Genomic DNA, 15,400 nt, shown 5'->3' with positions numbered 1-15,400 from the left:
GCGCATGCGCTGCCCAGGCTCGACCTAAAAACCTGAATGTGCCCTTGTGCATTATAATTGTTTCTCATGTAAAGCGCTCCAATATCTTTGTATCAAGTTTACACTATATAAAACTGTAAAAAAATAAATTTGAAAGTAGAAAAGACTAAATAGAACCTTATGCAAGGAAGGAATCTGGGCTCCCCAAGGTTTGGTAGTGAAAAAAAAAACACTTCAGCTGTAGAAAGTGTCTCAGACTCCTGGGTTCCGGTACAGCTGCACCTGCTGCACTGCTGATAGCTGCCACCCTTTTTAAAATCACAGTGTGGCCCCCATGTAGCACTGAGACCTGCTTCCAGTCTTCGTCCACTAGAGAGCAGCAGAGCCTCTTCCCAACGGCCATAGGATTATAGCAGGCGCAGCAGAGGGAAAACATGTCAGCCAGACTGCCCTTCCCTCCCGATCCACATTTAACCGGCCAGAGCATCACTTCCTGGTACCGTGAGGTGTCTCCAGCTCCGCCCCGAGTCGTGCCGCTGCCCTCGGAGTGGTTACTGGAAGCAACATTTAAAACACCCAAGTGCAACGTGAGAGCGGAGCCCCCGCCCCCTCTCTCGGCTCTGTGCGCTGCGGAGGAGGTGGGGGAGGGAGGGAGGGAAGGATGGGTGGTTTGTCACGAACACACCAGCAGGTCGGGGAGAGACGAGACACCTTCCTGAGTGCATCCCTGCAGACGCAGAGGGAGACGGCTGACGACGAGAGCTGGTCCAGCCGGCTGCTGCCTCAGGTCACACATAGAGTCCCGGGTCACTGCTGCCGGCCGGTGCTCACAACCCAGGGCTGTGCACAAGAGGCTGGTGCACAAAGAGCCCTCCCGACCTGCTGTGCACAAGAAGCTGGTGCACAAAGAGCCGTCCTGACCTGCTGGTGCACACTCAACAGTGCACAAGAGGCTAGTGCACAAATAACCTTCCCTGCCTGCTGCTGCACACAAGTCTAGTGCACCACGAACCTGCACAAAAGCCATTCCGATCTGCTGCAGAAGTGTACTCGTGGAGACCCCCATCCAACCTGCTGCACACACCCCTGAGAGGGGGTCGCTCAACCAGAGGGCACCTCCAGCTTGTTTGCCCACGTGCCACCCTTCCAGTTCTAACCCAAGGAGAGACCAGTCGTCCCACGGAGAGCCGGGGCAGCCTGCACCCACACCTGGGAAGGAAGCGCTTGGCAGATCGAAGCCACCTCCCGGCGCAAACCCAGGGAGGAGAGCGGCTGGCCGGGGAGAGAGCCTCTCCGCGGCGTATCCCGGACAGTGGGGGACTGGCCTGCGGCACCCCCACCACCTCCAGCTCGGGGAAGGAGGCGCTGTGCATGAGACAAACACCCCGGACTGGAGTTACCAAGCGCTAGGGGCATCATGCCTTCCCCTCTGCCCCCAGCGAGCCCGTAGTCAGGTAATGTACGATGCCGCATTTGTTCCAGTGTTTCAGTCCGCTCTGAGTGTTATTGTGTTGGCTCTGTTTTGGATATATATATATATATATATATATATATATATATATATATATATATATATATATATATATATATATATATATATATATATATATATATATATATATATATATATATATATATACACACATCTATATACACAATTCGTATTATCCTGTCTTCCCCTCACATTCATCGTAGACCAATGTATTTTAGGGAAATAACTTTTTTTTAAACGTTACATTTATATCCTGAGGGGGTTTACCCCCAGAGTGGACTCGGCACATCTGTATTTTAACCCAGCGATGAGCGAATCCACATGTTTCCTGTACAATCCATTCACGTCCAAATGAAAGAGCCGTGGCTGGAGTCTGCCAGTCTTTACAGCCCGGTGCGTGTCTAGCGGCGTCCACCGGCTGTACATTTTAACCCTTTGCATCCCAGATTCAGTCTGAGGTGCTCGAGTGCCCTTAAAAATTGAATAGCACGAAAACAGTGTCATGGTATTAACAGCTACGTATAGCGTATAGAAAACTAAGAAGTGGTCAACAGGAGCGCTATATAAAAAAGATTACTATTCGTATTAGTGGCGCATGCGCTGCTGCTACACTCATGCTCGAGGCGTCCTTGCGGAAATGCCTTTACTCCTGACTTGAGTGTAAACCCCAAGTTTCCCCAAGAGACGCTCCACTCTTTCAGAAAAGCTTTGTGGGTTTTCATAATAGAGTTATGCTCAGGATCACACATGGTTATGGGGGTTTCAACTCTAACTGGGTTTTCAGTTTCTAAGCTGTGCAGTTTAGAAATCTGGACACGCCATCACCCTGGACGAATTCGATCTTTATTTATTCATATTACCCAAGTGTCACCTCCTATTTGAGTACATGTGCGTGCTGCCGAAGCGATCACACCTAAGTGTCAGCTAGAAGAGAAAATGTGAGTTCTTGTGCTTTTTTTTCAATTCTCACCTCGTAGACGGAGGTACTAACACTGCGCGGCGAAGCACACTAAATATTGGGGCGCACCACAAAATTGATGTTTCCGTTTGCATTATGGACCATCTCTTCGTAATTTACTCAAGTTTGTCTTGTACTCTGCAAAATAAGGGCATGACATATGTATATTGACATCTAGATATAAAGAATACGTTGTGTGTGCTCATTGTTGAGATGAAATCACATTGGTAAAATGAATGCTATAACCATATGTAGATGTTTCCTAGAGTAATCTGCCCCCCCCCCCCCCCCGGGCTGCCACAAATGGGAGACTTAGTGATTCACACTTATTGTCACTCCTGTCCCTGGGTGGTGTTTACTTCCCTGGGTGCCGAGGGCCCCTCGCACTCCAGGGGTGGATAGCAGTGTTTGTTGAGAGTCGGTTTTCACCTACGTGCGAGATCTGGGTAGATAGCACGGACTCCGCAGAGCCAGCTCCCATCCCTGCCCCCACCCCCGGCCTGCGTGCAGCCAGAGCGTTGCAGATACTGGTAGGAAGGGCAACACAGCGCCTGAGACATCTGGAGGGGCCTGGGGTGCGCAATAATGTAATGTCACGTGGAGGGCACATCTTAAACTACACATCGCAGTAGTTTATTTTCCTGGAATGATTTACTCGGTATATTTTCACAAATTCCAAACAGGGCAGTTTTAGTAATAGAATTTATATAGCGCTAAATAGCCCCGAGGAGGAGTTGAAGCGCTGGACGAGATATACCAAAGTTATTACATCTGCCTGGCAACCTCTGAAACTCTGACAGGGCTGCTGCCAACCAGACCCTTTTTTTGGGGGTAGCTCTGCACGTCTAACTGCAGAAGCCAACACTTCAAGTCCCAGAAGAAACGAGTGAGCCCCTTCCAGCTGCCCTGAGTCACGTGCACATCTGGGCCGCGAGCGGGGCGTTGCGTGACCCGGGTCTGTGAAACGCCTCGCGTGCCAGCGCGCGGTGGTGCAGAGCGGGTTAACGTGTGACCCAGCGCGGGGAGGCGGCCTTGTGGCTCTTTTCGTGCGCGTGTGTGTGTTGAGTAAGAGAAGCGTGCATGTGAGCATGAAAGGATGGGTGTGTTCGGGAGACAGAGTGATACTGTGCAGAGCAGGGCTGGGTGTCGCGGCGGGTGCGTGACCTCGGGCCTCTGCGTGCTCTGGAGGCGGCTGCGTGCTGGGAAACAAAAGCGCGGCACGTGAGCCTCTCACGACAGCTGGGGAGCGCACCCGGCGCGTGACCGCACAGGGGAGCGCTGGGGATGGGACGGCGGCGGCGGGCCAAGAGTTCATCCCGGAAGTGAGGGCGTCCCCTGTCCGCCCTCGAGTACACTAGAGGAAATGAGAGCTGTGAGCTGGCCGCTCGTGAGGCTGTGTCGTGCTCCGTGGGGCGAGACTTGCGCCCCATGAGTGAGAGTGGAGGTAAGTGGGGGTTATTGGCCTCCCGTCCACAAGGATGTATGTGTTGGGGCAAGGAGTTGCAGTCTTTTATTTATTTTGTTTATCTATGTATTTAATGCGATTTTCTATAGCGCGAACATTACCCGAAGGTGTCAGAGAGCGCTTTACAAAATAACCAGTTGCGATACATAAGGATTTAGGATTACATGAGTTACATAAAAGATACAAACAGGGAAAAAAAAGGTGCAAATGTACAAGTTGTAAAGTCACACAGGGAAGAGATACAAATAGAAAAAATTGTACATGACCCCTTACGGTCGTGTCTGTGTTATGCGGGGAAAGTGGCTGTGAATGTTCAAAGATCTGACTTTTAGTCTCTGCTTTGTTAGATATGGTGTGTTGTTGTGCCTTTAAAAGACATGTGCTTCTGTAAGCCACAGTATAATTACCTGAGTGTGTTTAAAAGGCATCTCACTGGTATGTCTATAAAGCAGTTTGTGATTGTGTGATGATAACATATAGGAGAATTTTGTGTCTGTAACACATTGCATAATTGTGTGTCTCTGTGTTTTTAACTTATAAAAAGGTTGTGTGTCTGTACGGCCTAGTGCGGTTTTGCATTGGTAAAGTTGTGACTGTGTGTTTGGAAAGGAAAAACACTACTTCTCACAGCTAGAGATGTATTCTTCTTCAGTTAAAGAAGGCAAGAGCCAGAGCCTCCAGCTAGGCAACCTCAGTTGCCTTGTGCTCTCATAGGTATAATGTGACTCTAATACATTATGTATTTTTTTATTGTCGCTCATGGTGTTATTGTGCTTTTGTTTAGAGAAATGGAAACTATCATGAGATTGTGATGGGCAGGTAGAACCCTTCTCTGAATCTGCAGCTGTCTCTATTGATAGTTCAAGGAATTGTGAATCTGCAATTGAGATTCACAAAATAATGCCACAAAAAATAGGTTCAACCTGTTATTGAAAGAAAGAACATTGATACATTCCTGATGCACACTGTATAGGATGTTGGGAACGTTCTGCCTGTCTCTACCCCTGGTATGCCATATGAAAATGTCTTCACTGTCCCCTTGAGCAGTACTGCTTTCATAATACCTTTTCACTGCTAGATGCACTGATGCGATAGCGTGTTTGTGAGATGGAAAAAAATGTGCCTGGTGTGGCTAATGTGCTGTGTGTACTAACACGAGGCAGGGCAAATGCCTGCAGCAAGATCGCTGATGTCACAAGAGACGTCAGCGCAAGCCCTGTGGAACAGACCGGACCTGTTTGTATTTAATAAGCCGGGATGTTCTAGGGCTTAGATAGGGGACAGTGTCTGGGACTGAGAGAGACAGGAGGATTCTTATGACCTGCTGTGAGAGACGATTATGTTTCAGACAGGTTGTGTAACAGTGAGAAGGAGGATTTCATATGAGGCAGGGTGTGTATAGGAGAGGGGACTGGTGTTTTTAGTAGGGTGCGTGATAAAGTTTGCAAGAGATCATTTGAATCTCTCACAAAAGGAAGGGATTTTGAGTGAGAACGAGTATGCTTACAAATGAAGTATAACTGAAAAGGTAGACATTTGCATTCAGACCACCCTGTACACACAGAAAAATGTTGATGAGCTGACATTTTGCCTGAGGTAGTGACTTAGGCAAACAAATGGGAAACCCATTTTAAATATCTGTGTTGTGTACACTTAGCCTTGCAAAACAGCTGAAAATGTATGCAAACCATAATGAGAGAGCTTTGCATTTCTGTGAACTAGTATGAAAGTCTGGAAAGTGAACAATCACCAAAACACAGGGTTGAGGTATAGAAGTGCCAGAGTGCTGGTGTGTGGAGGTGAGCTAATGCTATTCATACATATGTTATGTCACTTTTTGTAAAGGATATTCTGTCCAAATCCAGTGCAATTCATGGATCACAATATTTAATCAGTGCGATTGGAGAACACCGAAGCATTTGGATTCAGAAACTCAATGTCCAGCTTTCTGTGGGCATGCTAGAAATGCACCTTGACAAAAAAAGTCATCTTTCTGCCTGCAAACACCTGGTCCCCCACTGAACAATGGCAGATCAGGTTTGTTCATTGCTATTTTTTCTAACTCTAACAATAACCATGGCATAATGAACAAGTTACTTGTCTTCGGTGACGCTCTTTCTGGTGGATACTCTAGCTAACTGCAGATTCCCCTCCATGTCAATATTACCCCAGGCATCCTACTGGATCCAGAAAACTCTAAAGCAATACTCGAGCGCACTGGGAGGAAGCATTGTGTGGCTCCTCACCGAGGTAGCCCCGGAAGTGAGGAGTTACGCCACTTATAAGTGCCACCGGTGTGCGCTAACATCCGTTCCTTTCTTTCCGCACCTTCTTGTTTTGTTATGATTAAGCACATAATGATATTTCTAGGAAAGTCTCTCACGTGGCTTTCACGATCACATACCTGCATTATGTTATCATTGCACTTTGTGTGTGTTTTGTGTTCCTTCTGCGGGATTCCAAGCTCGTCAGTTGGTGCTGACCAATCACGAAGAACCACATCCATATGCATGGAAATATTCAGTGAGGCTCGACTTTAAAAGTGTTAGTGTCTTCACTTCATTTTTGTGACTAGGAGCCTGCCGAGGCACAAAAAAAATCTGTGGTTGATGGTGGACACACAAGTCTCCCTTGATAGCCCGGCGTGTTCTTTGCACTATAGTAACTGAAAACACCAATGTGCAGATGACTCTTTAGGCCAGAGGTAGGGTTTTATTGTCTTTTTAAAAGCTAAGAACTGTTGCTCCCTCACAATATTCTGCAGATGGAAGTTCCGTTATGAGAGTATCATAATTGAAAAAGCACGGCTGTCCCTCATTTTGCTCCTGGCCGTGAACTCACAAGTAGCTTCTGATGAGCAGAAAAAAAGCACACCAGTATTGTGACAGAACTGCAATTTTGCATTCAGAGGTACTGTTGCAGGTCCAATATCAGTCTTCTGGGCAGTAGCTAACACGCTACAAAAGCTTTAGGTACCTGTGCGGAGCTCAAAATGTGATGGAAATTAGCTGGGATTCCTTACATCCATACCTAGCCCAGTTAAGGAAGTCTCAACAAGTTGAAATTTGTTCAGAAGATACATTGTCATGGCCTTGCATAATCAATACACTAGTGTATCACAGTTGAAACTGCTGAAGTTTTACCTTCTTAGCTGAAGAATACGTAATATTCATAAGGATATGGTTTCGGTGCAAACATGCTCCAGAGAAAAAGTTTATTTCACTCTCAAGGGTCTGAGATGCATAAGAGCAAATAGAGCAAACCCTCAGTTCCTCTATCCGTTCTGATATGATCACAAGTTATTTTTGCCCCCAAACTCCACCACGTTTGATTTAACCGAGCTGAGAGTCAGCCAGTGACTGCCGATCGATTCACAGGCCCACAAAAAATAAACACAAACCCACCTTGAAGTGATGCTATGTTGTCAATCACTTCATTACCTATGTGTCCTCCTTCATTACCTATGTGTCCTCAGTGCAACTCAAACATGCAATTTAGTGACCATGACATCCTAGATGAAAATATGAAAGAAGATAGATGAAACCGAGTGAACTTGTGGTGCACCATATGGAATGTGGCTGGATAAGAGGAAAAAATGGCTGATCGTGGCTGAATGGGAATAACCCAACAAATAAAACTGTATCAAAGACAGGTCTGAGACTATCTTGTCTTTTTCGGTCACCTTGAGCAGGATAGGATGCTCAACAGTTTCAAAGGCACTTAATCGAGTAGAAACCCGTGCTGAGACTATATTGTCCTTCATAAGCCTGAGTTAATTGTGGTGCTACCTCCACCATGCAAATCCCTTAGTGTGGTTGGAATCCAACCTGATTTAGGATAGTGAAACAATTCACCAGCCTCGCTCTAATCTTGCCAAGGAGTGGGTCTGTAACTGGACAGATTTTCAGGGTCTGTGGTCAGCTTTTTAAGTGCCAAGTGACCACTTTTCTTTTTTTCTGGTCAGGCACGCTTCCTGTAAATTGAGAGTGAAAACCTCCAGAAGAAATGGCAAGCCAGTATCAGGCACGTTTTTTAGTAGATTGACCAGAATATGGTTGCTAGTGTGAGCCAGATTTCACCTTGACCATACATTTAGGCTGTGGGTCAGTCCAGTCTAATAGTGGGATCTGGCATCAACTGCATTTCATATTACAGCAAATAGAAGCAACTCTCTGATGAATGAAAAGTGGTGTTTGGTCATGGAGCAGTTGTGCCTTGGTAATATAATTGGATGCAGCCTTGAAAACTGGTAGTCCAAACTAACTTTACAGCTCTTCTTTTGTTTGTGTTCCAGTGGTTTTGTGTTTTCCCCGTCTTATTCATTGTTTGCCTTAATCAAGACCTGTATGTAGTGCATAGCAATTGATAGGCGGTTGGGGTGGCCAAATTATTGTCGCCCAGAAGCATTTTCCATTGGCCCATACTACAAATTTAAATTTAGCCTGAACTGGGATCAAACCACTGTGCCAGCTAAATTGTCATACCTTTAAGTTTTTAACTTTAACGGTGTGACAGAACTGAATTCTACTCCATCCTGAATCCACAGATTTCATTAAAGATTAGAATAAATTTAGGGACTAGTTCCCAAATAGCACCACAAAGTTGCGTGATTGATTTGTCCAATATCTCAAACTAATTTTTGTTGGTTTAGTTGGCTAATGAGAAAATTAAAGAAGAATTACGAATGGAGTCGTCACAGGATCCAGCCAAGTGTATTCATGAAGAACTTGAGCAGTGACTAGGACCTGTGACAAACATCATTCCAGCTGTTGTCCGGCTGAATACGCAACTTCAGCCAGTGTAAATCCAGAGTTTCCCAAGTAGAAACAGTTCTTTAATGTTGAGAAGAAAGAGGGATCCTTGTTTAAAAAATTCAGGTTATATTTCATCACAGATTGGGGAAAATGGATCACCGAAAGATTAAATCGGCTATGTTAGAGTTGAACACCGCATCCTAGCCTGCGGTTATCCAACATAACATTATTCGCCATCTTTAAAGGAGGCTTGGTCATTTGCGGATACCACTTCTCCTGGCGTTCTAGCCTCTGATCTGGCCATAAGTGATAAGTTTGTGGCCGAAGTGTCTTCTTGCTCAATGCTTGACCCGAGCCCCGCCTGAGTCAACTCTCAGGGAAAACCATTAAGGCAAGTTGCTTGTTGCGTCACAGGGCTGTTGGCGCGCATTGATGAACATATAGCCAGGTAGCCGTTGATGGGCAGCATGGTTGGTTTCTTTGAAATTCCTGCGAGGTGCATAAGTGACGCACTAGGTGGGGCAGTGAAAGGGAGAGATTAGTGTGTGTGACTAAAGCAAGACTTTAACATTTTTTTGTGATATATATATATATATATATATATATATATATATATATATATATATATATATATATATATATATATATATATATATATATATATTTTTTTTTCTCTCTCTCTCATTTATTTTGAGTGATTGCCCTCTCGGTTTTTCTGTGCATTCTCTGCCTCTTTAAGAAGCGCCGGAAAATGCCTCCGCCTCCCCTGGTGCTGGAGGTATGTGACCTCCAGCGCCTCGTGCATATTTTCTTGCGCATTTCAGCCCCCTCGGAGCGTGAACGGCGTAAAGTGTGGTGCGTTAATTATGAGAGAGGAAAGCCCACTACATTCCTCTCTGGGCCACGCCCACGGCTCCACCCCCTTAGTGCAAGAAATATGCGGCTTCAAAGCCGTGCCTGGCTTCCTGCACTCTGTGTGACCCCGTCGTCTTCGCGGAGGCTGTGTGTGAAAGGGATTCACTGCTAGTAGCACTTCAAAGCCCTGCACTGTGCAGGCCTCCTCGCTGCGACTGTCAAAAGGGCACCAGGCGACCACCACACATTTCTGGCAGTTCTTTGTGTGCCCACCCCCAGCACCCATGGAGCGCCCACCAGTCCTAGTACAAACTTCAAAGCACTCTGATCTTCACCCCTACCTTTAATGACCCCTTCGGGGCTTTCCTTCTAAGATGTATGCACTTCGAGGTCCGGCGCGCTTCTCCCTGGAGCTCATGTGCTCCCTCTGAGCGCCTCGAAGGCCACCTTTGTAGTGCGAGAAGCTTAGTGCTTACAAAGACCTGTGCAGCGCTTTCTGCACATTGCCTGGCCCTATATCCTAACCCTTTCAGCAGACATCAAGGGCTCGGCTTCTCCGGTGCTATGAATATGTGACTTCAAAGCGCTGCGCCGTCCCCTGTATCCCGAGGCCGTCAGTGGAAGGTCACACGCCTGCTGCTTTGCTTTTAGTAATCACCTGACAGCATCAAGTCTGCGTCTCTTGCTTTCAGTATATTCGTTGATTTTTATTTTTATAAAACGTACTTTGTGGCCCAGAGTAAAATGTTCACGGATTTACTAAATCCGAGCTGTACCTAGACATTCTAGTTTTAGAGGTAAATGAGGTCCACCGCGGTCAGTCTGCTGCGCATTCTGTGTTTAACCCGTTCTTTTGTACTGCAACACAGCAGACAGCTCTAACAATTCTTGGTGTGTTGACTTATTATTGGAACTCCTGTTACCCCCAGGTCCCTCAGTCCTCGACACCTTCATGGATAATCTCACTTTGTATATGAAGGTGTCGAGGACTACGGGACCCGGAGTAATGAAGATTATCGGTAAGTAATAGGACATTACCCCCAGGTCCCTCCGTCCTCGACACCTTCATATACAAATTGAGATAATCCATGAAGGTGTCGAGGACTACGGGACCCGGAGTAATGAAGATTACCGGTAAGTAATAGGACATTACCCCCAGGTCCCTCCGTCCTCGACACCTTCATATACAAAGTGAGATAATCCATGAAGGTGTCGGACTACGGGACACGGAGTAATGAAGATTACCGGTAAGTAATAGGACATTATCCACCTTTCGATAGACAATCCCGCTCCGTGGGATCTCCTGTCATGGCCTCTACTCGTCCTAAAACTTACTGAAACAACCTCTGGCAATTCCCTAAAAAATAGACCAAAACAAATGAATTAAAGAAAACAAAAGAAGTAGACCTTCTAGTCTTTACAAGGGCAGTGTACGGGGTTCTTCTGTTAGTGTCAAACTCATGTAAAAACGTTGCAGATGAAACAGTGAAGAAAGAGGGTGCTTGCATGTGTTGTGTGTGGCCTACTGGGCTGACGTGTAAATCCTGTAGCAATTTATCTTCAGAATGTCACACGAGGGTCTAGAAATAAGACGGATGAAACCACTTGATGAAGGTTAGGTCATCCTTCTTATTTCTAGACCCTCGTGTTACAATCTGAAGATAAATTGCTACAGTATTTACTTTGAACTTTACCGGTACATATTCTGGTGGCGTTGGAACCCATCAGGGTGGGATGTGCTCAGAGTTTACTTTTCAGTTGTGGCCTCCACTCAGATGGCACCAAGCTTTTGATATAATTATAGAATTCACTGAATGGGAAACTGCTTACGAGCAGAGATTTATAGGACCTCTCAGTTCATGGAAGTATTTGACTCCACCATCATTTAGTGCCCTGAAGAAGTCCTGTACTAGGACGAAACACTTCAGCTGTACTGTGTGTTGAGTCATTAGAACTGGACTCTGTTTTTATCTACGCAAAATGAAACTGGATTAAAAAGAAAAACTGAACCACTTTTCTTTCTGGATATGGACTTTATAATTGTCCCTATTGTTCAAATTTTGTTGTGTGGTGCACATGTGCTGTTGTTCTAAAGTGAACAATTATAAGTTTGTTGTCATGAAAGAGGACTTATCGTTGTCTAATATACTGCTGTACTTGTGAGATCTTGTATAAGTGCATGGGGGTCCACAGGCCACCAATTGTGTGCACGTGGTGATGTGGAAGACTGTACACTTTGATAAAAAATTGGAAGTCAGTAGCCTAAAGTTGCTTTGTTTAACAACTTATATGCCTGTTTGGGGTCTTCTAGAGGTAAATCACATTATATGGGTGGTCTTGTTTGCATTTGTCTGCATATATTTGAAAGTTTAAGGCTTTGATTTTGTTCCCCCACAGGTTAATTCTACGCAGCTGTGGATTTGTAGCATCATGGCGGAAAGCTTGCACCTGATGGCGTCAGAGCCAGCAGCTACCTGCATCAGCACGACTCCCTGTGCAGTAATGAAGTGCACCCAGGTTGCCGAAGGTGCATTCCCCCATCAGCGGAGGTTGACCGAGAAGATCCCACCCTTGAAGCCCTGCTTTAAAAAGAAGCAAGCCCAAGCACGGCTGGACAAGGAGACCCTCCGGGCTTTAGAACCATTCTTTAAAAGCTTGTTAGGAGCCGGTGCACTAGATGGGGTGTTTGTGCCCAGGAGCCAGGGCACAAGCCCTAACAATTTATGTGAACCAGTTGGGAAAAAGGGATCTCCTTGCCCACAAACTAGTGCAGTGATCTCTGGGCCTCCAGGCCTCGGGTCCCTGGTAGACCCCTTGTCCTCTGTGTTGCAGGACCAGGACTCCTCAAATAACCAGTGTGGCCTCATTGAGTCTTCTGACCAAGTGTTTCAGGCCGAAACGCCTGATGCGACTGCTGCTAGTGCTGCCAATGCTCCTTTTCAAGATGCCCACTTGCCAATGAGCCCAACGAATGCTGCCAGTTCATTCTGCCCAGACAAGACTACAGACAGTTGCACAGCGGGAGTGTTCCAAGATGGCAGCTGCCTGGGACAATGCAGTTTAACCTACAGTACTAACACAAACACTGGACTATTCCAAGGCCAAACAGAGGAGGCTTCCCTTCTGCTTCTTTTTGAGCTTCTGAACCAACTGCAGTATCACATCCATCAGGAGGAGGGCATAGAAATCTGTGTGGCTTTCCTTGAGGGGACTTGTTTCCACGGGAGGGACTGCCCAAGGCACCACACCGTGCTCCCCTACCACTGGCAGGTCAGAAGTAGATCCACCGGCGCCTGGCAGAGCGTGAACGACGACTCACAGGAGCACCTGGAGCGACTCTACTGCAACCCAGACAGCGACAGAATCAAGCTGAAATATCAGTAAGTACCCTCTCTATCCTGCCTACATGATGAACAGTGATAAGGCCGAGCTATTCTTTCCAGCTTGTACAGCGTCCCTTTTCAGTACTCGCCACACAATCACAGACTCTCCCATTGCATACACAGATAAATTGTTTAAAAAGAACAGAATGTGCTTGATCCAGGTAGAACAATCCTCTTATTTTTCACTACATTATATTTAGCATCACTACGAATGATTCAAGCATGCACGGCTTATGGCCGGTGTTAAAGACACCGTGGATGAATCTGCGTTAAAGTTCAACTGTATATGCACCTTTTTAGGTCTCGCCTGTCGATGCGCATGCGCATCGAGCAAGCGAGACTATAGGGGCTCATCCAGACTTTATCTAACTTGCAAGGAATCGTGGCGATTCCTTGCAGTGCCCGTGACTTTTAAGCTCAATGCGCATGTGCATTGAGCTTAAAAGCGCGTGCACATGCCCCCAGCCGCCTGCCTTGCCTACTCTCTCACACAGCCTCCCCCAGCTCCGCCCCCTCACTACTTGATTGCACGGCCGCTAGGCCGTGCCTCCCCTACTCTCCTCCCCCCTCCTCCTCTCCTCCCCTGCCTGCCTGCCGCTAGGCCGTGCCTCCCCTACTCTCCTCCCCCCTCCTCCTCCTACTGCCGTGTCGCACCTCTCCCCTCTCCGCCCCCTCCCCTGCCAGCCGTGTTACGGTGAAAGGCTTGTTTGTTTATTTTACCCGCCGTGTCTCTGCTGCTTCCCCCTGTCCTGTCTCTCCTCCTCTCCCTCTCTATACCCTCCCCCTCCCCCCCACCACTCCCATCAAGTCCCTCTGGCCCTTCCCTCCTCCCCGGACCCCTCCTCCCCTGCCCCCTCCTCCCCTGCCCCCTCCACCCTTTCTTGTCTATTGCACTTCTCTGCCATCTGTCTTTTCTTGCGGAGTGATGCTGGCTTTCACAGCATGCCGAGCTGCTGCGTGCGTCCCTTCTACATTAACTGGCTCCTCTCTCTTCACCGACCACTTTGGCGATCGGCGTCCTGAAGCAGCAGGTAGAACAGTGTGAAACAAGCAACAGGGACCGATGCTGGGGATTAACCTTCCGCAGACCAAAGCCACCCGACCTGTATAACTCTGTGTCAGTGGTGCGTAGTGTCCTGTGGCCGCATCCAACACTTCCTGTGCAGTGCATATCTGCCCTGGTGAAAATACTTTCTCTGGGGAGTTTCCAGCAGTTTAATGGCTTCACTGGTATTTCCTAGGGAATGGGGCATTGCACAGGAGAGTGTGCCGTCGCCTTTCGGTATCTTTTTATGCGTCGTCCCGCCATGTACTATACTGTCCCCTTGCACACGTACAGTTATATGAGAAGGTGCTCAGCAGGGGTAGGCTGCATACATCCTTTTGCTGCCACTGCTCCGAATGCTAGTCTTCGTTCTCCCTGCTCCTCAGTTGCGGGGCTGTGCTCACACCGCAAACAGTGGTCATTAGAGCTCGGCCATACGTGTCAACGTTTGGGAGTAAGCGAGAGGGAACTTAAAGTTGTCCCAAATTGGTTTGCACGTTAACTTGCATTTAGCTAAATTCTTTGTTTCTTTATGGAATGCATTAAAATCGCCAATCAAAAGGATACACTTCTTTTCAACGTGCAGGCTTCAAGACAAACCAGCATTGGCCAGGTGATTATTTATGCAGCCCCTCACCCTCCAGGCTCATGCTGTGACAGCACACTCCTCCATCCCTATGGGCGCCCAATACTCTCCCCCTCCAGGCTTGTACTGCAACATTACACCCCTCCACTCAAAGACACTCCCACGCCCCTCCCCCCACGCACCCCCCATGAACATACTGTACCATTGCACTCTTCCATCCCAGGACACTCCCAGGTCTTCACCCTCAAGACTCATGTTGTGCATCACGCTCCGCCGTCTCTGGAGGTGCCCAAGCATCTCACCCTCCAATATGGCACTACGACGTCACACCCACCTTCCTCAGAAACTCCCTGGCCCCTGACCCTCCAGACTCTTACTGTGACTTCGTACTTCACCATCCTTGCAGGCGCTAAAGCTCCCCACACTGTGCCACCCCACGCCTCTATCCTAAGATACTTTCAGGCCCCAACTCTCCATTCTCATACAGTGTCATCATTCCCTCCAACACTGGACACTCCCAGTCCCCCAACCTCCAGTCTCATGCTGTGCCATCACACCCCTCCATCCACAGGTACTCACACGCCCCCCCACCCTCCAGTCTAATACCGGTGCAGTCACACACCTCCGTCCCCAGGCACTCGCAGACCCCTCATCCTCCAGTCTCATGCTGTGCCATCACACCCCTCCATCCACAGGTACTCACACGCCCCCCCACCCTCCAGTCTAATACCGGTGCAGTCACACACCTCCGTCCCCAGGCACTCACAGACCCCTCATCCTTCAGTCTCATGCTGTGCCATTTCACTTCTAAATTCTCATTCAACTCTTGTATTGCATCCTCTTACTCCCTGGCCCTGTAATCTCCAGTCTCGTATTGTGACAT

General features: G+C 47.6%; 1 protein-coding gene across 2 annotated transcripts in view; it reads left to right on the top strand.

Moving 5' to 3' along the window:
* The first annotated feature begins 625 nt into the window (after positions 1-625).
* The window catches only part of TIPARP (TCDD inducible poly(ADP-ribose) polymerase), an 80,861-nt gene continuing 66,086 nt past the window's right edge, over positions 626-15,400 (top strand). The window contains exons 1-2 of one of the 2 annotated variants that reach the window (XM_078667597.1): positions 626-1,433; positions 11,901-12,883. In XM_078667597.1, the coding sequence (XP_078523723.1) occupies positions 11,934-12,883 (950 nt within the window). In that variant the 5' untranslated portion in view covers positions 626-1,433; positions 11,901-11,933. Of the gene's footprint in view, positions 1,434-3,555; positions 3,874-11,900; positions 12,884-15,400 lie in introns of those variants that run through there. The other variant, XM_078667598.1, reaches the window with a different exon arrangement.

The sequence above is a fragment of the Lissotriton helveticus genome, chromosome 11 (genome assembly GCF_964261635.1).
Source record: "Lissotriton helveticus chromosome 11, aLisHel1.1, whole genome shotgun sequence".
NCBI lineage: Eukaryota > Metazoa > Chordata > Amphibia > Caudata > Salamandridae > Lissotriton > Lissotriton helveticus.
Note: the sequence above shows the minus strand (reverse complement) of the source record. Positions and strands in the feature narration are given on the sequence as shown.